Here is a 27431-nt window from a genome sequence, read left to right as displayed (position 1 = left end):
ACGTGACGCGACTGCAGTTACTTCAAAATAAGAGTCATGTGTCGCGACCCATCAGGGCAGACTTTATACACAAACCACCTCAAAGCGTTTTTACACTAGTGTTAAGCAAAATAATATATAATATACCTACATGTGCATTCACGAAAGACATCTAACACTTCCCTAAACATCCATATACAAGGCAAATGTTGAGGTAAATTGCATGTAATGCTTCTTTGTTTAATGTTGCGTATGTATGTGATAGGTAGAATAACAATGATGGCAAACACACATATTTTTGAGGTAAAAAGCTTTATTTAAAAGTTCCTGCTTATTCTCAAATGCCATTTCTTTTCGATTATATTGCCTTGGAATAGAAGAGCATATGAATTACAAATTAAAAGTACAATTTATTATTTAATTTTAACAGCCAGAAAATAAGAAATAAAATTGAAAATCCCCCAAAACACTAGCATACTGTTTGCAGTCATCTCTGCAGTCATAGTCAAATGGCCACCAGTAGACCCAAGCATGTGAGTCCAAAGGAAACTTATACCTGAAACATTGATCATTACACAGAAAATTACTTTTGGGGCTTCTATAATAGTAAATAAGAAACAATTTATGATACATCCTAATAATTGATCCTAAAATGCAACCAATTAAATAAAGACATTTTTAATTAATTTGTGGCTTTTAAAAATGATAAAAACAACCAATCAAAAATACAAGGACTTACTTATAATCATGATTCACTTTTATCGTAATACTTTCAGCAGTCATGATCAGATACTGCTTGCCAACTTCAAAATTTGTTGAATTGCAAGCCTCCTTTGTCACCAAATCAATTTCTGAATCAGCTTTTAGGTCGTCTGTTTGTTCTGCAGAAGAGAATTTAATAGATTGGACCGAAGCTGTTATGAAAACTACTTTTTCAAGTCATTTTGTTTCAAAACTTTTAAACAAACTTGACTTTCTGACAAATATTTAATATACTCTTGCCTTTTTTGAGCACTGCTTCAACTTTTGCTTTGTAGGTCACAAAATCTCCTGCTGCCTCAGATGATTCAACTATCACTTTAAGTGCTAGAAAGATAAAGACACAGTAAATGACATTTACAATATATATATATATATATATATATATATATATATATATATATATATATATATATATATATGACAATCATTTCTTGTGATTTGAAGCTTCATGGAGATCAGTATTTACCGTATTTCATGGTTTCTTTGCACATGTCTTTTTTAAGCCGCTCCACAGTGATTGTGGAATCAATGGTGGATTTAAAGTTGCAGCATTCCGCTAATGAAATTCCGTCATGAAAACACAGACAAACTGTTATAACACTAACACAGACGCATTAAACCTACATATGTAAATGATAGCTACAGGAGAGGCAGTGGTATAGTAAACGCAATGCTGCAGGTCGAGAAATGAGACACAGTGAAATGATTCGTGCTTTTTGTTCTTAATTGTTTTGGTTCTGTCATATGGCTTACCTGCCATGCAATGGCACTGGTCTCCCTCACAGAGTCGTAACAGTCTGCGGCTTTGTTTGTGGTACAACTTTATACACTGATCTTCTGTTAAAAACCAGATCAGGAAGCTGATTTACATAGCTAAAATAAATTTAGCTAGACATAAAACAAACATTAGTAGAAATGCCTTACCTGGAGCATAAAATTCATAAACTCTAAATACTGAGGCACTGGCCATGCCAACTTTAAATTCCTCTTGAATACGGAAACCCACACAGTAGTTTTCTGACGGTATCTGCATGGAAGTAGTGTACGGAAAAAACTATTCTACAAGATCAAATGCACATTATATTTTAAGTTTGTTTTTCTCAGTGATGCTCACCGAATCTATCTGAAGGATGACTTGGTCACCTGTGATTTTATAGTCTGATATCCGAGACTCAAGTCCATTCTGGTACTGCAAAATATAAAAACGTGAAATGTCACTACAATTTTCTAAAACAATAGATGGTTTTCATGAAAATACATTACCATGTCTAGATCTTCCTGGATTGGGGTCACACCGGTGGGCAAATTAATTTCCATCACAGTCAATCCTGACTCCGTTTCAACAGAATTTTGAGGTGGCTTGTATCTTCACATATAATGGCATTTTTATTTTAATGGATTTTACAAATCAGAATTTTACAGAGAAGCTTAAAATATGTAATATATTTTTGGGAGTTCCTACAGACTTACTTTGCACAGGCCACAATCCGCTGGGACAAAAGCATAGGATCTGTTTACCAAGAAAATCAGTTTAGCTGAACAAGTTAAGTTTAAAAGAAAATCAAGAGTACCAAACTTACCATCTGAATACAGGAAATGTCTAGAAACGTTGATTGATAAGTCAAAGCGGCAGTTTTTATTGTTTTCTGTCATCGCATAGTACACTGTCCTCAGCTGTAAAAAGAGTTTAGCAAATTAATCAATGTATGAATTTGGTTCCATGCATAAAATTTTTAAATAGAAGAAAAATCTGGACTGCTGTAGTGTTTATAATATACACTGAAAATGACATCCAAGAAAAAAAAATTGTTACACTGACAATAAAATAATATGAGAATTATAAATTATACAGTAATTAACATTATAAAATTTTGAAAAGTCGGTATGTAATATATATGTAACATCTGCCAGCATCACACCGCTGTATATTGCTAATAAAAAGTTTACTTACAGTGGCAAACGACACACCGGTGGTCATTGCGGTTTTGAGGATAATATCATCATTTTTTAGCATCTTTAAAAAAAAAAAAACACAGAAAACAGAGAGGCGTTTAATTTATAAAAAAATAGTGTTCGATTCTCTAAATAATTGAGTTAAAAAGATAAAAATAATCTTACCTCTATTGGTTTATGCACAGGCTTCTGTTGAGTTAGTCTGATTCTGCTGATGTCACCTTTAGTCTTGTATTCGATGTCAACAACCATGTCTAATGTAGCTTGACTGGCTAAGATGCTGTACTTGGTAATCGCCTCCAAAGTGAGAATGCTGTCCTGAAAATTTGATAAAAGACAGTTCACATCTGATAAAAAATATATATACATACGTGACTTGCATTGGCGTACCTGTGTGGAATGGACGCCCCCTCCATATCTCTGGTCTTGTGTTAACCAGTTCAGGATGGGTTTTGCATAGGCGACTTCACCTCTGGTTAAAGCATTCAGCAGGACGTAAACAGTAGTTTCCACGGTCTTGGCTGTCACATCACTGGGTTTTAACGAATCCTTGTCTGGTTTGGACTCCTGCCAAAAACGAACTGTGCCTGGTTCCCCTGAAAACATGAGACACGCGGACAATGGCTCATAATGTGTTAAAAATACGAGAGAGTCTAAACTGTGCAGATTTTTTGGTCAAACATGTCTTGATTTTACCATCAACTTGAGCCTGTTTTTTTATTTCTTCATAAAGACTGACTCCGGGCATACTATGGATGTCTGCAAGTGTCAGTGCATAAGACGCAATTGCTCTAGCATATAAACTTTTAATCTTCTTTGAGTTAGAGATGATGTACTGTGCGCCGCGATCTACAGCATTTTTAAAGACCTGGAGAGACAAGACAAACAAGTCTGAATGACTTGATATATCTGGAATTCTGGTTTCTGATTGGTTTAGATCGTACCTGTAAGTTAACACCTGGGACCTTCATAGCATTTTTAATTCCTATCATGACAAAAGATGTGAGGAAAACTGTCTTTTCAGTGACATCAGCTCCAGCACCCTTAGAGAAACAAAACAGCCTTGATCAAAACAGGACAAAATACAGTATTAAATCATAAACAATCTTTTTTTTTTTTTCCGTACCATGAGTTTGAGTGGAAGAGTTTTAGATTTTTCAGAGAAGGAGCCATCATTATTCTGACAATTTTTAATTAGCCAGTGAATGGTGTTGGTAAGCACTTTAGACTCAAAAGGCACGCGGCATTCATGCATGCCAGCAAGCGTCTTGATCATGAGAGCCGTCACCCTAAAAGGTTGCACAAATGTACTCCATATACGTAAAACTTAAAAAAAAAAAAAAAAGCCTTATTTTTGCTACCACTGAGGAAAACGAAGAAACGAAGCAGTTGATTACCAGGTGCTGGCGGATTTGTCCTTGTTTGACCACATACTAAAGGCATATTCATTCTTCAACTTAAATGACATGATGCTGGTGATGCCTAAAAAAATGGAATTGAGTTTTATTTCAACACTGTAAAAAATAGAACTGAACATTTTCTAGTTTACCAAAACTTTTGAGTCTAAAATATTACATTAATGCTATGCACATACAAACAAAATTAGCCCATATGTTGCTCAAACTAGTCAAACAGTTGGTTTCATGAATTTAAATATGAAAGAATTTTATGTGGTGGAAATATTAAGGATTTGTCAGTCGTCAGCATGCATTGCAGCATCAATAAATTATACATTTACTGTTATTAGGTGATTGCTAATTTCATTAAAAAATGTGTTGTTTTTGAAATATTGTTAGTTTTTGTGTTTTGTTCATCAAGAGCTCATCTTTGTAACATTTGTTGATTGCCACTAAAGTTAGTGTGTCAAGTTTTACTAGACTACGTTTAACCACTTATGCCCATTTTCTGGATATCTTAGTCTTTTAAGTTTTCTAACAAACAAAGACAATATTGTCTACTTAACCATTAATGTTTGTCATTTGTTAAAAAATAAAAACATCTTCCAAGAAACTGAAAAAAAGTTAATTAAGTCCACATTCAAGAAAACAAAGTGTGTTAGCTGAAAAAAAAGAGACGTGTGATTTTACTCAGTGACCGTTAAAGGCTGTACAGCAAGAAACCTTGAAATTTTGAGTTAAGTCAACTTTTCATTTCTTAAAAACATATATCTGACCAGAAAAACTGGTTTTATTTAAAGGGATAAACTAGATTTTTTTTCTCAAAAAAAAACAAAGACTTAAGTCTAAAGATTTTAAATCATTAATTTCTGACTATCTTAATGAATATCTTCATTTAAGAATGTCTATATGTGGAAAACAAGACATAATTAATTAAGTTTAAATTTGTAAAACAAAACGTAATTCTTCCGTCAAGAAAATTAAAAATAATTACTTATTCCCTGCTGAAAAATCCCCAGCATATGCAGTTTTTTTTGAAGCACAGCAATTGGTTTGAGGTTGTTAAAGCTGGTTTCAATTAGAGTGTACACAAAAATCTCAATGATTTTAACCATTCTTATTTGCTTTACTCCAATAAGCATCTCACCAGCTTGCATCTTCCTCATTAATTCCTTTTCACTCGCTTCAGCTTCTTTCCCCAGAATGCCCCATTTCTCCGTTTTTTCTAGGTAGTGGTAGACATAGTAGATTGGCAGGAGACCCATGAGCTCCACCTCGGCACTTCCCCGTGGCAGGTTAGTCAACTGTTTTAAACCTTCTGGGCTGTTTATTATTGACAGAAGCTCTCCCAGTACTTCACCTGAACACGAAGAAGGGATTACTTTTGGAACTTCAGTAAAGTGATTTTAACCTATATATACACCTTTATAAAGGTAACCCTATATCTGACATGCAAAAATGTGCGAAAGCTTCACAGGCATCATACCATGAACGGTCAGGATTCGATCCACGGTTGACTTGGGCACAATGTTTGGAGGAACCACATTTTTTAACTCAAGCTTCCGCATGGATGTGCCTAAGAACGGAAAAAGAAACGGTGCTCAACTTTACCAGGAAATGAGCAGAGAGCATGCTGGTACTTTTCGGTTGTCCTCACCAAACACTCCATTCGGATCTATTCTTCCACCACTTTGTATTTCCTTTCTAATTCCCTCTGGCTGTGAACACCAGAACATTAGATTATGATCTCAGTCATACCAAACTGATTAGTATGAATTATGAGTGGTTTACTTTAGATCATTTTAAATTGGAAACATCATGAGAAAACACCTCAAACTCTGAACACTGAAACGTCCTACATTAGCTTTCAGGGTGAGACATTTTGTGTATGATCAGTTCAAACTATATATATCTATCATATATAAAGTCTTCTAGCACTGACTTACCACCACTTTCAGTTTCTTGACCACGCTCTCAGTGCCAAATGCAGTTTTTAAAGTGAAAGTGAGCGTATGAGTGCCTGCTTCCAAGGCCATGATATAGAATGAGACCAAGGCCACCGAACGACCTTCTATGTTTTCATGTGGCTTTTCATGTTTCCCAGGTTGAGATCCACGAAACACACACACTCCCTCTGTTGCTGTCAGGGTCACACTAAACTGTTTATGTGGGAAAAATATAGGAAGATACAGAGAGAAAGAAAACCGTTGATCACATGGTAGTCACATAAGTAAACAGATACATGAGGAGATTTTTGAAGGGGGTTATTCTCTTATGCTCACCGAGGCTGCATTTATTTAATCAAAAATGCAATAAAAACTGTAAAACTGTGCGATATTATGGCAGTTTAAAATAACTGCTTTCTATTTTAGTACCTTTTAAAATGTATTTAATCCTGTGATTGCAAAGCTGAATTTTAAGGTCATAATGTATAATTCTATTTAAAGTCATCCTCCTGATGAAGAATTAAAGCTTTTACCCGAGTGCTTGAATGGCGCTGATTATATACTGAACCCCGAAGCTCAATTTGTTCTCCACGAACCATGGAGTAAGGCAAGGGCACATCCACACTAATGTCCTGGGACACCTGAATCTTTTCTTCTGACAAACAGATCCCTGACCAAAGAAAGAGTGTGAGAGTTTCACCAAAAACTGCTTTTAAACAAAGGTCTGCATGCACAATACATTATTAACTGAATGCTTTGTTGATAGTTAATGCTGTTTTTAAGAAAGCTTAAGCACATGGCTGGAATGCTATTTTTTTTATTTTGTTGTCATTTGCCTTATTATGTGGCATGTAATCCTGTTATCATCTTGGAAACAGATTCAATCAAATTGCATGTTATTTCATGAGAATAAAATTTTATTTAAAGTTATCTTAACTTTTGTCAGTCCAGTTGAATAATGAGTAAACACAGAAATACGTTTTTTAACACACACACACACACACACACACACACACACACACACACACACACACACACAGAGTCCTTTAGACAATCTGACATAGCTGGCAATAAAATTAAACTGGAAATGAAGTGCTGGTTGTCCCGCCAGAGAAGAGCAGGCCCCTATCTGAGCCTGGTTTTTTTTTTCTCTCTATTCAGTCTCGCCTACGGCTCGCTTAGTTGGGAATATTTAATTTCTAGTGATTCTAGCGATTATCATTGATTTGATAACACAGACCCTCTCTGCTTTTAATTAAAAAAATGTAAGTGTTTAATCCTGTCATTAAACATTACTGTTCAGTGCTTTGACACAGTCTGTATTAATAAAAGTGATTGATTGCGTAATACATTTTCTGTAATTTTATTTTTTAATCACAGTGGGGCCCATTTGAGCACACTGCATTCTGGGACAAAGTACACTGTTAAAAACAAAGTTGTTTCAGCTTGAAATAACTTGTTACCCTGCTGCCCAAAATATTTTAGCTGTCATTTACATTAATACTAAGTAACATATTGAATATATATTGAGTGTTGAGATTCAATCAACATTCAGTACAGTAACACACAGTCAACATTTGAAATGGATCAAATATTCATCAAAGTTGTCCTAAGACAAGAACACATTTTGGTTTTAGGACATCTTCGATCAAAGGTTTTGATTCAGTTTAAATGCTGACTAGTGTCCTTACTATAAACTTATTAGAAAGCCTTAAAAAGACTCAAAAATAATGAAAATTCTATCTGCATTTACTGTCATGTCTTTCCAAATCTATCACTTTCTTTATTCAGTGGAACAAAAAAGAAAAAGATATTATGAAGAAGATTGCTAATTAAATGTTGTTAACTATATAGTTTTGGTTCAATTTGACTTTTATTATATGGAAATAAAAATAAGAAATTTGTGTTTCGCTGAAAAAAAAAACAAACTTGCAACATCATGAAGGTTAGTAAATGACAGAATTATAATTTTCAGCTGGGCTATCCCTCTACAGGGTGAATGTTCTCCTGTAATTTGTGGTTAATTAGTATGTAATTGACATAATATGTAGATCAGTCATTCCCATATAATTCCCTTTTCAGCCACCAGGTGTTGCTAAAACATTTTGATAAGCTTTCTAACTCACCTTCATTGAACACCCCAACAGCTTTCAGCTCCCATGTAGTAAGTGAGTCTGGAAGAATTTTGGTAATGCTTACTGACCCAGACCTTAAACAGATGAAAATATAATTAATAGCAGCACAATTTCAGAGAATTTTTATTTTTAAGTCCATGAAATAAACCAAATACATGAAGGAACACTTTTAATAAATTTCATACAAAGATTAGTATTATCAGTTAGAAAGGTTCAGAAGGTTTTCATACTTGCTGGTGTGTTCTTCCCATAACCAGCTCTCAGGGAAGTAGCTCCTAATCTGAGATGGTGTCACATCCAGCAGAAAGTCCACTGCTACATTGTGTAACGGGGGAATATATTAGATTCGGCCTTTCCATGTGTTTAGTCATTAGCGTTGCTATGAAAGATTAATATGATAATGAAGTATGTAGAAAATACACATACCTGTGCGACTTAGAATGATTTCATCCGTTTTCTGTTGCCGGTGATTTAAAGCAAAGTTGCAGCATTCAGTGAAAGCCTGCTTACACAGTTTCTTCCTATTCACATCAAAATATCTACAGGTTTTTTCAGAGAGAGGTCATACGTCACATGAAATGATTCGCTTAAACACCCCACACAGTGTAAAGATACAGGTTTCATTCAGAATGACTTTCTAAAAAACTAAAAAGCTACATTAAAAAAACAAAAACACATTTATGTAATGTTATATATATATATATATAACATTAATTAACGTATTTATTATGAGTAGTACGTATTAGGTGTTTATGTAACAACGACAGTACAAAACACATAGCATTAATACCTGAAACGCTTTCGAGTGATATTTAATATTAAACTCAGAAAAGATCCCTAAAATATGATTCCGTTTAAGAGTAAAATTAAAATAACTTACGCAGGATAAGTCAGTCTCTGTGAACGTTGCTCACAGGATTCAAGCGTCGGGTTACTCACTGTCCCAACTGAGCAGCAATTCCTGAACGCCTTATACTTTTTGGCTATAAAACAAACATGTTGGCATCAATGCATTTTGATTTTGCTATGATATTAGATTATAATTTGTTGTATGTCACATGTAATTGATTACACATTGTTACAGATGTGGTGAAATGCTTTGCAAACATACCGTGTTGTTCAAACTTGTGCGCCAGGTCAACTGAACGCTTCGGCCTAACCAAGTCAGAACAAGTGCCTCCTACAAAAAAAAAAAAAAAAAAAAGAAAGAAAGAAAAAAAAGAGTGTTCGATAAAATGGTCCTGTGGTGTTTTGATGCGATAACTCACACTCTGTAACTCTACAAATGAGCATGCACCTGTCCTAGAGGTTTTGGCGTTTGCATTGGTGATGAACATAAGGCCGACTCGGTCAAACACGTCAGCATTATTTTTGCCTCCTCCTTTTCCACAACCCAAGTCACTTCGCTCAACATATTGTAGCACCTGCATCGATGAGAAACATTTAATAGCACGCTATTCATTTGTCTTTAAAAGCATGATGCGGTATAATGTTTTAGTTGACCTTTTTTAGCGGGTCTTTTTCATTAGATTTCAGGCTGTACAGGGCTGTATCTACAGCAGAGAAAGCCACCAGCGAATCTATGCTTTGAGTTGACACTCTTAATTCGACTTTATCTTTGGGTTTGTAGACATGGTTGGGAACTGTTATGTCCACCTGAAATATATATATATTTAGAAAAGTCAGGACTATCACAACTACTAGCACAGCTACTGACGGCAGAGAAAAGGGCTTTACGTTTAAATTGTTAACACATTTAGCCTTCACATCAATCCACGTGGAGTCCGCCACCAGCTCAGCTTTTTCCTCCCCGTACAGGACGTAGTACACCAGTAGCCGCGCAGACGGCACCATGTCAGGGGTGATCTTAATGTTGATGTTCTGAGTCTTTTCACCATCCCATTTAACTGTTTTAAACTGCACAACTTTTCCTCTGGAAAGGACCTGAGAACAAACGATCGCATCATAGCAGATGATCCATTAAAAAAAAAAAAAGGAATTTGTTACATTTTTATTTATTTAAATTAGTACTTAAATGAAAAATCTAAATGTTTCAAGATTCAAATAAACGCTGTTTTTATTAACCTTACGCCCACCGAAGATTCTTCAACAAAATGTATCATGGTTTCCACAAAAGAATTCAGCAGCCATATTAACATTGATAATAAAAGAAATATTAATTGTAATCTGCATATTAGAATGACTTCTAAAAGATTTGTCTGACACAGATCTGTCATCAGGAATAAATTACATTTTTAAAAATATGATCATTATTTTAAAAACAAATTTCACATTTTTACAATATTACAGTTTTTACTGTATTTAAATCAAATGATTCTTGCCTTGGCGGAAATTCTTTTCAAATCCTACCCACTTTTAAAACGGCTTTAAATGACATTGACAAAGTGATAATTGTAATGACTATGATAACAGCAACAAAAAAGTACGTTTTAGAGAAATCTAGAATTTCTCTAAGACTGAACTTGAAAATTTGTGCCTCAAAGTGATGCTTAAAATATGTTGTCACATAAAACATTGAAAAGAGCTTAATGACTTAGCTTAACTAAAGAACTTGAAACCTGTGCTGACAATGGAGTATCAGAAGGCAAAAACTCTGCCTTTTGTAAGTCAGTTTGGATTAAAGCGCCTGCTAAACGCATAAATGTAAATATATTTTACCTGGTAGCTGAAGGTCTTTAGAGAAAGATAGTCACGGAAATCAAAGAAAACGTTGGTATAAATGTACTGTCCAACTTCAAACGCTGAGGATTCAGGTAAATCGATGTACAGGTAACGATGGTTGACGGACTCGTATGCTTCAGCCTTTAGTTTCAGTGGAGCCTGACTCCAAGAAGCATGTTGTATCTCAAACTGAAATGAAGACAATATAAATGAGTTTTTAGCATTTGCATATTATTATTTTGCTTAATAAATAATTACCCGATTAAACTATTATCGCTGTATTTTTAACCCACTCTTGTTTACATCACTCAGCTCTTATGACTTACTGAAATATTCACCGATGGAGTCCCTGCAAAAAACGTTCACTCACAGTAAATTCAGCTCGTTTGACGTTAGCGGGTATATTACAGGTGAAGTAAGCGATTCCATCCCTCCCACTCGTGCTTGTCAGTGTATCCAGGTGCCCCAGGAATTTAAGGGTGTCTGGTCTGCCGTCAGCTGTGGTTACTGTTGCCCTCGTCTTGACTGGCATACCTTGCACTGGTTTACCCACAGGATCCTTCACCAAGACCTATGGGTCCAAAATGTCACAAAAATGTTCCGACGGATGAAACATTTAGGTATATATATAACAAACCACTTGACGGGTTTCTTACTCTCATGGAGTATGGTAGACCCGGTTTGATGAAAGGAGGGGTTGAGATCAGAGTCATTGTAAACGGAGTTTCCACAAATTTCACATTTGAGATCACCGCCTCCTGGGAGATGCCACCTGACAGGGAAAGAGGGGTTTCCGGCGTCGGCAAACGGTTGTCACATTTATTTGCTTTAAACCAGAACGAGTCTGTGGAGCGAACTGGACCTACCTGTTGACTCTTGCAACAAAACTCTCACCCGAAGAAAACTGTTTTCTTTCATGGCACTCAGACTTTGAGGCCCGTCAGGCATGGAAGATAAAGCTGACTTGATGTCTAAGAAGACCTCTATCTGCCCATTGTTCAGCTAAAACAAAAGCCAAAAACAAATGTATTCTCAGAACTCAAACATTACAAACGTTTTGTTGAGTGCTCACTGACCATGTATCTTTTAAACGTCTCTGGTATCATGACAGTTTCTTCTGGTGTGCTGTATCCGAACGTCAAGAAAATATCCGCAGAACTAACTGGTGTTCCATGAACGTACCTGTCAGCACACATAAACACATATTTTAATATATTTAACAGCAACTGAAATTTATATTCTCTAATCTCCAAAATTATTATTATGAGTTGGGAAGATTTTATTTCATGATTTTGAAAAAACAGTAATGTTATAAAGTAATATTATAATGTAAAACTTATAATATACTTAATATATAACAGCCTATAAAGTACAACGTTTTTAAACTGTCTTCTAAAAGTTTAACATATTTCCAAATGAAATGTATTCTTGTTTTCAGCATCATTACTCATGTCACATGACGCTTCAGAAACTGTTTTAATATGCTGATTTGATGCTCAAGAAACATTTCTTATTATTATCAGTGTTAAAAAATAAGTTGCAGTACTTAATATTTTTGTAGAAACTGTGATTGCCCCCCCTCCCCCCACTATAGTGAATAGTGAAAAATGAAATATAATGCTTAAAACGGTAGCCTACAGTGAAATAAAACAGGAAAACCTACTTTGCTGAAATCTTCAATCTGAAAGACTCAAAGTTCATCTTGCTGACGTAGCTGTCTCTGGGCTCAACGTGGATAAAAATACTGGGCAGCACTGAGAAACATAGCTGGAATTTAGAGGTAATGGGAACCAAATGTCTATATAACACTTGTTTAACAACAAAACAAGGGTCTTACCATATTCTTTGACCTCAAACTCAGCGGTGGCTGTCGTTTCAAAGGAGTCTGCGTAAGTAGCCACGATCTTCCAGATCCCAAAACTAGCGAGATTGACATTGTGAATAAAATGACCCAGAGACAAAAAGCTTATAATTCAGAATCAAACACTTTCCTGCTGAACTAGCCTTTAATTCTTAGCAAACTTTAAACCGCCACAAGCCTTTAAGCATCTGATCAACTCATCTGTAATAATCTGTGTCTTACGTTGGTTTTAAAGGTATTTTGAACGGTGGAAGAAGCGGTTTTGCTCCAATGATGTCTGTCATATCAATCATCTCTACTTTGATACCATCAGGGTCCTAAAAGGAATTTGAAACCTCAACAAGGGTCACAAATAAAAATCATAATTCGTGTGAAGCATGAGGTCGTGAAGAGAGACGCTCACCACGAACGTAAGGGTGACAGCTCGTCCAGATTTCCTCAGCTCCTCGTTGAGAGAGTAAACGCGCACTTGTACTAAGAAAACAGGTAAAGGATGGATTTTTTTATTTCATTTTTTTCATCTCCTCGCTTCCTCTTTCTCGCGCTCTTACACACACGATAGATAGATCCTTATCATACTGACCCTGTTGTTCGGGTGTGTAAAGCGGCTTGTCAGTCTGGATGAAGAGAAAACCGTTCACAGTAGTGACTGGGATTTTTTCATGTGCAGAGAAAGCAGAGGAGACCGCCTGAAGGTAAACATACGTGTCCTCCTTAGGGAAATCCGTGGGCATTATCTGTGAAGCAGAAAGTGTCAAATTAGTGTAAACGCATTTAAGCAAAAACTCTGACATTCATTATAGACATTCGGTTTAATGTCAATTAAACTCTTTGTGCCTGTTGTGTTTTTAGCCCACATTAACTCACATAGACATAGATATACATGCCCTTTACGTTGCACAAGGATTAATTGTCATGAAAAAAATTCATAAATAAATGAACCATATAAACTAAGCAATTAAACTACATGACATTACCCTGTAAAAACAATTCATAAAAACATACCTGTTATTGCACAAGACTCCACTTTTGGAATTAATATTTTATGTTTTTATAATGATTTTATAAATTTTAATGTATGAAATACATTAAACTACAACACCGTTTCAGATAAAGGTATCAAAGCAACAATAAAAAACCCTAAATTAGTGTTGTCAAAAGATTAAGTTTTTGTTTACTGAATATATATATATATATATATATATATATATATATATATATATATATATATATATATATATATATATATATATATATGTGTGTGTGTGTGTGTGTATATGTATATTTATATTTATTATGTAAACAAAAAGACAAACACATTTAATATATATTTTGAAAATATTATGTGTGTGTGCATATATATATATATATATATATATATATATATATATATATATATATATATATATATATATATATACATATATATATATTTTTTTTTTTTTTTTTTTACTCTGGATGTGATTAATCGTTTAACAGCACTACTTTAAATATTATTCCCTGTAATGCAGGAAATCATTTTCATATATGGTACTAAATTCTTATTTTTTATATGTTTTATATGCTGTACAAAATAAAATGAATTCAACTCTCACACCGTTTAAGATAAACCAACTGTAAAAATCTTTAAATATTAATCCATGTAATGAGCAAGGCTTTTTTTTTTCAGAATATGGCTTTATTGATTTTATATATGGTACTGATCTATATTTTTAATGTTTTATGTGCTGTACCCCTTAAAACTCTTTTGTTTTTTCAGATCATTGCTTTATTGATTTTTTATATGGTAATGAAAATGTATTTTTGCTGTTTAAAATACTGTACCCACTTAAATTCATTCAACTCTGACACTGAAAAAAATATTATAGATAAAAGTGATTACAAAGAATAAATTTAGAGATTTTTATTCCTCCGCTAACGACTAACTCAGCAGTCCTACCCGTAAACTAGCCGAAGCTTGATAGTTGTTCGCGGCGTTGAGCTTCAGCGACTGAGAGGCATACTCCTTATGATCCGGCGCCAAAGTGTTCTTGAGGTAAAGATGCACCGTCAGCTCCTGCTCGTAACCGAACAACTGCACCAGCACCTTCTCCGAGGCGTCGAGTCGCAGCAGCTTAGGCGCGGTGATTAGGTAGCTGCAAAACAAAACATCGCGTCGCGTCGCGTCTCTGGGTCGCTACGGTAAAGTGTACGGTGTTGGTTTTGTAAGTGTTACAAGTCCGTTCTGTAGAAACGTTACGAATGATGTAAAATGCAACTTACACTCTCTCCTGGACACCAACGCAGAAGAAGAGGTGAAGTATACAGAGCAGAAATAAACGCGCCATCGTTGCTCCTTGCATAAAAAACAGGTCAGGCATTTGCCCGGAATTTTTGTCCGGAAAATCAATACCTGCTTTGCTTGCTTTGAGTTACTTATTAGCCCAACTGTCTTGAAATAAGTCCCAAAAACGTTTCTTGAGGTTTAGTTTGAGCAAGGATAGATATAGTCCAGATAATAGGCTTTCATCGGTCATAATGGTTAGTTTCACTGTTCTGGTGTTAAAAGTTTGATTATGAAATGCTCGTATCATCATCACTGTGCAGTTTGCTCAGTCATTATGCAAGTCACAGTGAAAGCAAAGCACAGGCCCAGTTGTGTTTGCCACTAAAAGGGGATTTCGGGGAGATGTTTTATTATTGTGCAATTCCAGTAACATTTGGACATTAGTCCGACTATTGACGTGACCATTGATTTTCTGAATTTGAGTAAAACGTACACAGAAAGCCGTTCATATGACGGGATGTTGAAGAGCGCTCAGTGAGGGTTCTCAGGGGAAAACAGGGCAGATCACTGATATTTCCTACCATTAACTCTAATAAAGGTACAGTATGCGTCGGTGGGGCGATGTCTTTTCAAAAGGGGCATGTTTGTACCTAAAGGGTCCGTTTTGGCACCCTAAGGGTACGTATCAGTACTTAAAGTCTACATGTTTGAATCTAATGGGTACCTTTATTTCTGAGAGTGTACAAAATATGATCAACAGGTAGCACACGTCTCCATTACTTCAACTCTCATCAAATCATTTAACCACTTTAACTTTTAATATTCAATAAGTCAACATTTTTAAAGGCAGCTGACTCGTACAGCCAACAATATTATAATTTCTAAGTTGAACAAGGTGGACATTTTTCCTTTTTTTTGTTTCGTTCTGCATTATCACAGCAAAATAAATCATTAAAAAAAAGTGACCAAATCTGAGATTATTTATTAATTATTTATTGAGCATACAAGTGAATACCCAAATATTTTTTTTTTTATAAGCAAACATAGTATACATAATATAATAGAACCGAGTTTTGTAATAATACTTTAGGCTTTACATACATACACAGATAAAGTGACTATTCCATGTTTTTGGAAGTAAATCTTCAACTCATATGTACATTCCTTTACATACTTCATAATGTTCATTCACAATAAACATGCTTTCCGATCGGGCTGCAGTGCCGCAAATCAGTCACTAAGTGGTGCTTGATCCCACGGGATCCTTCACGGCGGCTAAAGCGAATGAGGCGATGCGGCTTTATCCTCAGCGGCATGGGACGAAACAATACTTTTGCATGCAAATATGAATAAAAGATACACTGAATACCGTTTAACTTAAGTGATCGCGTTCGATCATATATAACGTGGCAGATATCCGCCGGAACAAAGAGCCATCGGTGCTTGAACGGTAGCTCTGGCGATGAATTCAACATGAACATACGAAACGGCCCTTCCCTGGCCATCCTTTTCACTTCAGTGCTGTCAAAACCGAGTCCTGCAGGCGCCGTTCTTCATATCTGACCACTTCTTCACCTTTGAGGAGCTGCGCAGCTTCCGCTAAAGGTGAGAGCACTCAGGGCCGGTTTGGCGCAGGCGGACTTCAACACATGAGCCGGCAGCACTGAAGAACAGCCCGTGAGATTGCGAGCGTCTAAGAAGCTCCACGCGCTCTCATAGCACCATGGTGGGTATGTGATGCACCAGCGAGGCCGGGTGAGGGACCTGCGCCAGCTGAGGAGGCGGAGGAGGGGGCGAGTGGGCCTGCAGCCCCACTACGGACCCCGTGCTGGCCGGCCGGTGCCTGGCGCTCTTCTGGTGCGCGCGCAGCCCTGCCAGCTGGGAGTACGCGCTCTGGCAGACGTGGCACTTGTAGGGGCGCTCGCCCGTGTGGAGGCGCACGTGGTTGCGCAGGGTGGAGGACTGGCTGAAGCGGCGGTTGCAGAAGCGGCAGACGAAGGGCTTGTCCAGAGTGTGTATGCGCATGTGAGAGCGCAGGTTGCTGCGGGAGTTGAAGCCGCGGTGGCAGATGACGCAGCGCATGCGGCTGGCGGTGGAAAGCGAAGCGGCGGTGGAGGTGTCGCACAGGTGGAAATCGTCTGTGGGGAGAGGAGAGGAGTTCAAACGCATGCTAATGGAGTTGCGACTGAGGCTGTTGGAGAAGTGAGATAAAGATCGGCCTGAAAGCGCGCCCCGAAGCGACTGAATCACTCACCGCTTTTTTTATTCTTCTGCTGTTCGTCCTCTATGCCGGGGACCCCTGGGATACCCAGGAAAGTGTTGTGGGAATTTCCATACCACACAAGCAGTTCTTGATCTGGAGGTATTGTCTGTTAATAAAAAAATGTAAATAATGTAAACATTTGAAAATATTAAAGAATCATCAAGTAAAACCGTGTACTTGAGCAAAACGATTATGAATAAATAGCAGTACCAGATATTTGATAGAGATAACACAGATCATATCTACCTTTGTTAATGCAGTTTACATTTTAACAAAACTGAATGTAGTCGAATCTCTAAAAACTCTCATAATCAAATATAAATAGCTAAACTAATAAATAGCTTATTTTAGTTGAAATAATAGATGTATCATGATGTAATAATATTTTAAACTGCACGTTTATAATTATGATAATTATATAAATATCAAATTATGATATTGTGAAGAAAAAAAGAGAGCAGGATATATGAAACGAACCTCTACTGCTTTGTAAAATATACTGCTTCCGATCTGCACGACTTCCAGGTTCTGTTCTTGCTCGTTGCGCGCGCATTTGATGTAAGTCATCCAGCTGCGATGATCCTCTTGACTGGCATCGATGAAATAGCGAACCGTGCCATCTTCATTGAAAACCTGAGAACAACAACAACAAAAAAAAAACGCTTGCCATCAATCTCTGGCTCGGCTCGACAATTCGAGCGGATAAGCTCCAAAAAACGAGCCTGCGCATGCGACACCTGTTGAACGCCGCTTACCTCCCACATGAGATTGTTGTTCTTGAAGAGATCCACATGCTCGGGTGAAATGACCCTGCCTGTGAAGGGACCCATTTCGGTGCCAGCTTTTATCCAGGTCTTGGAGAAGATGCCAAGTCCCTCTCCGGGGATTGAGCTCTGCGCAATGATGACTTCACTTGGCAGCACTAAACTGGAGAGTTTCTGGACCTCTGGAGACGGAAAGCGGCAAATTTAGGATCAAGTTCATTTGCGATATTTAGTTTGAATAGCTAGTTTAAATAAATACGCGTAAACAAAAAACACTTGAATTTGCAACGACTCAAACTGTTTGCGAGAGCACATAAAGCAAAACGTAAAAAATGTACGGTATAAATTCAGAACAAAGTGCATACAATCTTTTACATTTCGAAACTATTCTATTTTCTTCTAGGCCGGTATAAAGCGACGCGCAACGCGTCCATCAGTAAGACTTTAAATGCGGCTTTCAGGCGAGACACAAATAAATGTCAAACGCGTCTTTACGTTTAAGAATTCAACAATTTTCTACGCTTTAAATGTGACGAGGCTATATATTCATAGGCAAGAAATAGCTTATTCCGTATTCATTATCCTTTCAGAAACTTTGTAGCACTAAATGTGCGCTGAAAGAAACGAGAACTTTCTTTAAACGGCTCTGGAATTTCTGACAAAACGCAGAAAAGGAGATTAGCTGCTTGACATGGTGTGAATAGCGATAGAATCAGCTTTCACGGCATATTAACAGCGGGACGGAAAACTTTAAATGCGCCTGAGAGGAGAGAAAAGTGTCAAAGCGGGGGTGTGGAGACTGTCCCGGGCTGATGAATGACGGGCTTTTCTCTGTCTAACGTCCTGCCTTCACTGGCAACTTTCTCAGGTCAAGCACAACGTTCCCCTCGTGATTTTAATAGCCCCGTTTCGATAAAGTTCCCTTGCGAAGTTTAAATCCCGATTTATGCAGCCTAACGTATTTAGAATAATTATGTTATTATATTAAAAAACGTGCGAATTATTTAATGACTTTCCAAAAAAAAAAAAAAAAAAAAAAAAAAAGAAGAAAAAAGTAATTTCTGTCATAAATCTTTCTGCTGAAGTCCGTCTCGCGCAACCCAAATTGTCTTTCTTCCCCACTAACACATTGAGCATTAACTGCCAACAGTAAAATCACTGTTAGCTTGCGATATGTAAATAATTTATAGGAAAGTAGTAACACAAATGACAGTAGGCTGGCTGCTTGTGTTTTGACCTCAAGAGCTCGAGAAACTGTTGCCTTTTCCTCAGGCGAAGGCGCGGGCGGCTATTCGCGCAATGCGACTTTTAACTAACTTTTGCGGTTATTAAAATGCGGCTGACATGTCCGATTCTCATCCCGCACGTGCCATTAAATCGTGCATTTATTTAGCCTGCCTATACAGTCTCTTAATAAGTTTATTACACCGCCTTATTATACACATCCCCCATTTTAATCGTTGCTAAATTTAAAAAAATGACTTTTGTATTATTTTAAAATAGCTTACATTTCGATATTCCCGTCAGCCCCTTTTAATGATCATTAATTGTCACACAGAACTCTGCACGGAGCAATTTCACACCAGATCTAACTTGCAGCAGGAATGAATAAATACCATAGCAGGCACCCGTTGAAAACTTTCCCCTCAGTCCACGATGAAGGAATGAAGCGAAACCCTGCGGACTCACCTCCGGAGAAGGACTGCGCCAGGACCTCGGCGGTGAAGGCGGTTTTGGGGCTGACGGTGCTGGTCTTCTCCTCGAACAGGTGTTCTCCCAGGACGTTCCTCCAGCGGCCGTACAGGAAACTGTGCAGGATGTCGGACGTGATGATGTCGGACAGGGCCAGAGTCTGCTGCTTAAATCCAGCCTTCAGAACCAGGGCATCTGCAGGCAACACTGAACCCATGATGAAACCCTTAACTAATATCCCCGCGATAAAAACCCGACAGTATCCCCCCTTGCTGTTAAACTTAAAGCAAATATCTATGATGTAAAAGGCGAATGAATCGGTGCGAGGCCAACGCGGTGCCAGCGCGCTCTCTTCTTGCTAAGTGAGAATGTTTCGCCTTTCCAAGGTCCCGGTGGGCTTTATATGCGTCAGGTCTGACCCACGGTAATTAGTTATTAATGACCCTCCCCTTGTGTTCTTTAGACTTGTTCAACCAGAGGAAAAAAAAACGCCACACTCTTTATTGAGTGGCTACTCCTGAGGGGGTGGGGGAAGAAGGGGGAGCGGTGTGTGTGTGTGTGTGTGTGTGTGTGTGTGTGTGTGTGTGTTGACGTTCAGGATCCAACAACCGCGTTTTGGCTAAAATAACAAGCCCCGTCTCAGCACCGTGAGCTCCGCTCCAGCTGTTTGCTCCTGAGAGACGAACAGGAGCACCCCTGGCACGGAAAACCTAAAAGCAAACTTGACTCAGCGTGAAGACTCTTTACTAGACCCAGGTTAAAAATCTGATTTATCTCGTTTGTCTAAGACGATATATCAGTGTTTTTGTAAGCGCGACTGAAAAGATAAGAAAAAAAGTAAGGCATACGAACAGCTATCTTAACGTAGAAAAAGTGGCTTTTGTGTTTTGCCGATTGTATTTGTTTTTATCGTTTTCAGCCACAGCATAGTTCAATAATTATATTCATCCATTATTCATTTATTAAATATATCGGGCAATTGATTTTACGAAACCGTTGCGTAATTTCCCATCTAATGCAACATGTGGCTGAACTAACACAAGCACGAACACCAAGTTTTTATTAATGTTCAATATACAGTAATCATATCGGAATTAAATTCGCATAAACAATCTGAATAGGTTTTAATGATGTGCTTTGGAGTACGAAAATATGCAAAGCCGTCTGGGTCAAGTATATCTTTTATTCAATCTTTTTCAGGCCGAAGTAATTTAATATTCATGGATGTTAATTTAAAGTCTTTTAGTATTGTGCGAGGTGTATATGGACTTTTTTTCTGAATAGCCCCTTGCCTTTCCCCCTCTTTCTCCAGGGTTGATGGACTGAGACAAAATGGGCAGTTTCCCCCCTTTCCAACAGGGAGGACATCTTTATTCCTTCCCCGGCTTGCGGGTTTCCTATTCAGCTCTCTTCAAAATAATGCCGGCTGAATGAAAAGTGCTGCAAATCAATCTTTCATGGTGTTTTTGAGGGCAATTTGACATCCATGCACTCTTCTTTTCTTTGAGATAAGTACAAGGGGATGGCCCGAAAAAAAAAAAATCTGGACAAGGATGGGGTCTGGCGAGTGGGGAACTTCCAAAGGGAGATGCGAGGAGAGCGCTGAGGAGAATATAGGTGAGTGATAGGGCAAGAAAAAAGATTAGGACTCAACAGCTGCTTTTGGGGGCCAAATCCCCCCCTCCTCCTTTCCTGGCTTTTCTTTTTCTTCAGGGGTTTCACCCTCCCAGCTGAATTGGATTTGCACAAGTACAGATTGATTTGTTTTTATTGCGCTATTATTGGTTTCATAAATAAGGGCAAACTTAGCCAGCATGGGGTGAGAGACGCGGTTGCGTTTTTCTCGTTATAGAAAGACTGGGCTTTTGCAAATAACGTCGTGATGGAACTGACGGATCGTATCTCAAGAATTTTTTTTATTAATATGATCGGGCATTGGCACGCGAGTCGAACTTACTTTCGCATATTGATACGGAGGACATGGCTGTAAATATCACTTGCATTCCTAAATGTGATGGAGGACAGTGATTTTAAACTTCTTACGCGAAGAAAAAAATTATTCGTGCGGTAGAAAGATCTTATGTAACAGACTAACGCGTATAAAAGCTGCGTATCGAGGGGCGACCGAGCTTGTACAGCGCGCGATGATAATTAACAGACGGCAAATCAATATTCTATGAAATAATCAGATGCAAAGGACGGCGTGGAAATAATTGCGAGTTCAATAACAGGCTGATAAAGAAACTTGCTGCTGCGCGTAATGCCTTTTGCATTCATGGCCTTCGTCTGTCCCGCGCGTCTCGGTTGCACAAAGCTGCAAGCTGTTCCGCGGTGCTTTTATCACAACAGAAAGGAGACAAAAATCCCACAATAATGGAGATTTGCAAATGTTTTTCTATTGATTTGACTCAATGAACACTGGATTTTTAGGGCAGGGAATAAGAGAGGACTTGGGCTGGAAAGCTGAATTGGGAGCGTGGAGAAGAGAAATGGTTTTTATATGGCTGGATAAAATTTAATTAGCGTAGTACAGCCCTTGAAGGACAATAGAGGACTCAATATGTACCCAATCTGAATCTCATTGGGGATCCAGACCGCAGAAAGTCAAAAGAATTGGAGAGAGAAAAGCAAGCTTTGAGAAAGGGAAGGAGCGAGGCAGACGGCAGGTGACTGGCACGCGTAAAAACAAGAGGGACACTTTTGGCACACGGCTGATTATTTGAAAGAGAGAGAAGACAAAACAAAAATAGAGGTTTCTTCAGGTTTGGCCCACTTAGACCAGCTGAGACTAGGGAGTGAATAGTGCGCAGGGACCAGAGGGGGGACTGGAGAGCAAACAGAAAACGCGAACAAGCCGAGTCACATCACACAAGTGCTTATGGGAATGCGCCCAAATGGTTAAAGAAAACAGCGGCCACGAGCAGAAACCACGCGAGTATTATGTACATTCATCGTCTGTGGCAGAGCTGGAAATTAACTAACTACACTAACACATCCGTTACAGCACCTGAGTATTTTTTTCTGCTTTCCTGAATGTAATTGGGGCACTTTTACTTGTGTAAAACCAAACCGAAGTATTCAACTTCGCTACATTTATTTTTCACCAAAAGTACAAAGATGCTGATGGAGAACAGAGGAGCCGGCGTTTTTGATGGGCACTTTTCAAACCCCTGGGGTGGGGCCCTGCGCTCTCGGCCAATAACGGACAGGTCTGACTCGGGTGCAGAACCCAATTAAAACGTCCGGTTCAGCTGCGGGGGCGGGCCTTTTAAACCGCGATCTGCTTTTACTGTCAATCGCCGGCGTTGTCGTTTTGAGTGAGCGGAGTTGCGCTCTGATTTTAAATCGTGATTTTATCAGCTCCTGAAACGGGTAATGCCGTTGGTATTGCGGCTGTAAATAGAAACTCGGTTGATAGAAGGACGCAGTTATTGCATGGATGGAGTAAGAACGACGTAAGTGTCTAAAATACATGCGCACAGTTCAGCTGAACGGTAAAAACCGCCCTCTGTAACAGTGCAGTTAAATAAATGTACGAAGCTAAAATAAACACTAAGAAACACTAAAAACAACATTTAAATAAGAGTGCGTGCGTTTTACGTGCAGTAGATCAATCACGATTTATCTGTCAATCGGATGCATAAAAAAAAAAAAAATCACATGGGCGAAAAATCAAGATAGTAGCCTATGTATATGCCAGAACGATATATTCATAAACGAAACGAGACGATGCGAACATCACGGAGCATTCATGCTCATGCGTAGAAAGTTCAAAATAGCCTAGTAGAAATTATATATAATAACTTATAAGGTGCAGGAAATACCTAATATGGACAAAGACATACCCGATCGTTGCAGCTAAAAAAAGGGCTATATTAGGAAATTTCCAGGTAATAAATATAGGGTATGAATACTGCAGTGCTAATTGACGTAACATACAGTATAGAAACTCGTTTAATTAAGTGTTTGTATAAACCAATCAAGGAAACCAATGAAAATACAGAAAAAAAATACAACCTATCAATTAGACAGAATTCAAAAGTTGTTCTTTTTTTGGTCACATTTCTGAAATGATGGCTATGTGTGCAGTACAGAAAACTTGTGCTTGAATGATTTCATGTCATATTAAAATGCATTCAAAGAAATCTTAATTTGAATTGTATAACAAGTAGGTGATTTCTGACCTTAATCGTCCTATTTCCAGAACTGGAATATATTTTGGATTTCCAAGCCCCAAGGTTAACATATTAAATAAAATGCTATTTTTTGTTCTACTGTAAATGTGCCTGCACCTTTGTTATTTTAACAAACTACACTTTCAATGTGATTTTAAATCATTCAAATCAAAAAGAAGGTTGTGCAAGTGTTTTTTGGCTTGTTGATTTTTATCCACATTTGGCTAACTATGAAATATTTAGCAATAAGGTGATATCTAAAATTTATGTATACTCGCATGTATGTATTTTAGATATTTATTTGACCTTATTAGAATCAAAATCAGAAATTGACAATAATTTTAATCATTAAAATTGAAACAATGGCCAAGCTAACTAATAACCCATATTAACTTTCTGTTCATGCCGTTTTAGACCCTTTTCTTTACTTTACACCTTCACTTACCCTTCTTTGCTTTTGTCCTTGCTAAAAACAACCACGCAATCTTACTACATGGATAGGTAGCATGTTTGCTTAATCGTGTCAAACACGACAATTCGATTAGTATCATGTTTGCTCCAAAATCACTATATAACACCCATCGTGTTTGAAAAAGTTAGCTTCTGTGTTTCCATGTTGGAGACAAATATTCTATAATGCGATACACGCTTTGTCAATTAGTGTTGCATTGCAATTGTGTGTGTATTATCTCCCACGTTTCATGAATCATAGCGTCTCTATCTGCATATCATTCGGCTGCAGTTATATGCATGTGTCCATATAAGGGATTTCCTGAGTCTCGCTTGTGAAACAGTCATTACAGTACCTGGGTGTTAACCCTGATCCATAATGATCACATCATCTCATTTTGGGTAAAAACTGAATAATAATACTAAAGTACTTTTTCAGCAGACTACTTTTTTGCTCTCACTTGAGTCATATTATTTTTCAGTACTTTTACTTGTACTCGAGTAAATCATTCCATACGTAGCAATACTTTTACCTAAGTACAATTTCTTGGTACTCTTTCCAGCACTCAGTGGTCTTATTGAGCTATGGATATTGCAGGAGCACGTGCGCAATTTCCATGGAGAGATTTAGGGGAGCAAAGCATCTGCTCGCCGTCGCTAATGTGGGCTGACACTTGGATGAAGAGGAAAATGTCTGTGTTTTAGCAAAGACGTTATTAAACGCCTGTTTTGAGCCCAGGACTGTGGCGTACGGCACTAATTGTGCTGCTGAAATGATTCCATTTGTTGCTAAAACTAATGCACGCAGAAAGAAAATACAAGCACCGCCTGTTTCATAGTCCAATAAATAAAGTATCGACAAATGTCCGTGTGATTGCACAAGCAATGGCATGCACCGAAGTGTTTTAACGCATCTCTTCAAATTGCTTTTAAAAATTGAGAGAGAGAGAGAGAGAGCTGCCATTATTATTTTTTCCTTTCCGTTTGAGTTGTTATAGGTTGTTGTAAACTAGAGTGAAACTTCAGGTTTTATCATCACCAAATTAATTGTTTGGCATTTACATAATTTGCAAATAAGCACACACGACGTTAAAGACGACATTAACATCGACACAATTTAAATACGTTTTAAATGAATAAACATTCAAAACTAAAAGCTTGTTAAAGTCATTTCCATTTTTTTTTCATGCAAGCCTATAAACTGGGAGCGAGGAAATAAAGTCAAGCAGATAAAGAGTTCCACAGGTGACAGACAGATGGCAGAAATGCTACTTTTATTATTGATTACTCAAACATTGCTCTTATTATTAATTATTGCAGCACATTACAGAGAAAAAGAAACCTGAAGCTCTTCTCTGTGCCTTAAGGTTTCCTGATCTAAAGATTACTCTATGCAAGCACATGCTGCAAGAATATATGACTGATTTTATTCTTTTAAAGAGAGTAGACTACATTTTAGACAGATCCAGGTGAAATGAGACACATGCTGATGTAATAGCTTTTCACTAAGCCTATAGGCGCCTTACTTCATATTTTTAATTCACGATACAGTGCACCTATATAGCTTCATTGATCAGCCAATCAGCATGCTTTGAATGTTCACAGGCAGTGATTTGCCGTATAATGATGGCAGTTTCTTTCAGCTTTCGTAATTGTATTATTTGTTGACTCATCTCTACGAGTTCAATACAGATTGATTATTCTATAAAGGGTCTGTGAACTGCAGAATGAAGTGTTGTACGGGACATTATCTTTTCTCTAAAGTAGATTACAAACTATAAACAATCAATAAAGTGCGGATTCTTCCGAGTAGGTTTTTAAAAGCTTATTGGTAATGGGAATAAAGAACGGAATGATCTGAAAAGGACCAGAATTTGAAAACAGCTGCTGACAGAGTCAGTGGGAGATAGAGACAGGTCTCCCGGTGGGTGGAGACCACAATATACACCAGCAGAGGATTTGGCAAATCAGTGTGACACAGTGTAGTGAGAAGGACCCCGGTAGCTACCAGCAAAGCCTTCTTTTTGGTTACAAGAGCAACTAACCTGTTGAAAACGGCTTTGTTGGATTTGTTGACAAGCAGCTTACTGTTACTGTTTGATTTTATACCATTCATTTTTTTTTTTTTTTATTGTGATTAAAATGATTAGCCATCACTTTATTAATCACATCTGTTGCTCTGCCGTTTTTTAAGGTCTGAATAATAAGAATATTATTATAATTTAAAAAAAAGCTTAGATTTATAACAAGCAGCACAACAGTGTATTTATGATGAGATGTGTCACTAAAAATTCTGATCAGTTGTTTCCTTCCTGTTTTTATTTAGCAATTATCAATTCAGTTGTAATTAATTAATATTTGTTAACAAGTAAAGGTTTTGCTGTATTAATTTGAACAGAATTAAGGTATAGTTTACTCAAATAATGAAAAATCTGTTACAATTTACTCAGTCCAAATCGTTTTCTTTCCTTTTGTGGATATTTTGAAGGATGCTGGAACCATTCTGGTGACAACTTACTTTTATTATAGAAACAAAAATTCTTCTTCGTTTTTTTTATATATATATATATTTTTTTATGTTCCCCAGAAGAAAGAAACTCATTTCGTTTTTGGGTGAGCTATCGCTTTAAGAAATTTCCACATACATAATAATATATTGGGTAAGAAAGGGGCAAACATTATTAATAGACATAAAGCACCCGCTTATTGTTCTCAATTCACAGAGACCCATTTGATACATTGTACAGCAACCTGTTACACTAACAAAACTCAAGGTGAGAGTACAAGGATAAGCAGCAGTAAAGACCGAACATATCCGAAACGTGAAGATGTGATGGCAATAAAACACGACCCACATCATTCTTGCAGATAAGTGATGGTAACAGCAGGCAATTTCCTTTGAGAGATAAGTGCATTAAAAGAAAAGGTAAATGCTTGTAAAAAGTAAATACGGCTTTAACCGATGCCTGCATTTACATAATTCACCTATCATTTTGCAAAAAGGGAGAAAAAGGCATACCCCGCTCGGGCATTGTAGTCATTAGAGTGATCTTGACATTTCGCTGGGAAAAATGTCGCTGCATCAAATGATCTCAAAACAAAAGAC

General features: G+C 37.5%; 2 protein-coding genes across 2 annotated transcripts; both read right to left on the bottom strand.

Moving 5' to 3' along the window:
* Window positions 1-274: 274 nt before the first annotated feature.
* On the bottom strand, window positions 275-15192 carry c5 (complement component 5). The gene is made up of 42 exons (XM_043240153.1): window positions 14978-15192; window positions 14655-14850; window positions 13299-13452; window positions 13119-13189; window positions 12938-13032; window positions 12692-12774; window positions 12518-12608; window positions 11931-12036; window positions 11721-11856; window positions 11511-11626; window positions 11225-11425; window positions 10852-11043; window positions 9910-10116; window positions 9676-9828; window positions 9470-9596; window positions 9284-9352; window positions 9053-9155; window positions 8599-8711; window positions 8403-8487; window positions 8164-8246; window positions 6571-6707; window positions 6038-6250; window positions 5749-5809; window positions 5578-5667; window positions 5239-5451; window positions 4092-4176; window positions 3821-3983; window positions 3639-3737; window positions 3391-3562; window positions 3085-3290; window positions 2860-3012; window positions 2693-2755; window positions 2322-2415; window positions 2212-2251; window positions 2005-2107; window positions 1856-1930; window positions 1666-1768; window positions 1495-1578; window positions 1208-1297; window positions 982-1065; window positions 719-860; window positions 275-535 (listed from the first exon to the last, which is right to left on the bottom strand). The coding sequence occupies exons 1-42, from the start codon at window positions 15073-15075 to the stop codon at window positions 403-405; spliced, it is 5082 nt and encodes a 1693-aa protein (XP_043096088.1). The 5' UTR covers window positions 15076-15192; the 3' UTR covers window positions 275-402.
* Window positions 15193-15981: 789 nt separating this feature from the next.
* Window positions 15982-20069, bottom strand: prdm12b (PR domain containing 12b). Its single transcript, XM_043238704.1, has 5 exons — window positions 19698-20069; window positions 18000-18190; window positions 17722-17877; window positions 17236-17350; window positions 15982-17119 (listed from the first exon to the last, which is right to left on the bottom strand). The coding sequence occupies exons 1-5, from the start codon at window positions 19915-19917 to the stop codon at window positions 16695-16697; spliced, it is 1107 nt and encodes a 368-aa protein (XP_043094639.1). The 5' UTR covers window positions 19918-20069; the 3' UTR covers window positions 15982-16694.
* Window positions 20070-27431: the final 7362 nt, after the last annotated feature.

The sequence above is a fragment of the Puntigrus tetrazona genome, chromosome 5 (assembly GCF_018831695.1).
Source record: "Puntigrus tetrazona isolate hp1 chromosome 5, ASM1883169v1, whole genome shotgun sequence".
Taxonomy (NCBI): Eukaryota; Metazoa; Chordata; class Actinopteri; order Cypriniformes; family Cyprinidae; genus Puntigrus; species Puntigrus tetrazona.
Note: the sequence above shows the minus strand (reverse complement) of the source record. Positions and strands in the feature narration are given on the sequence as shown.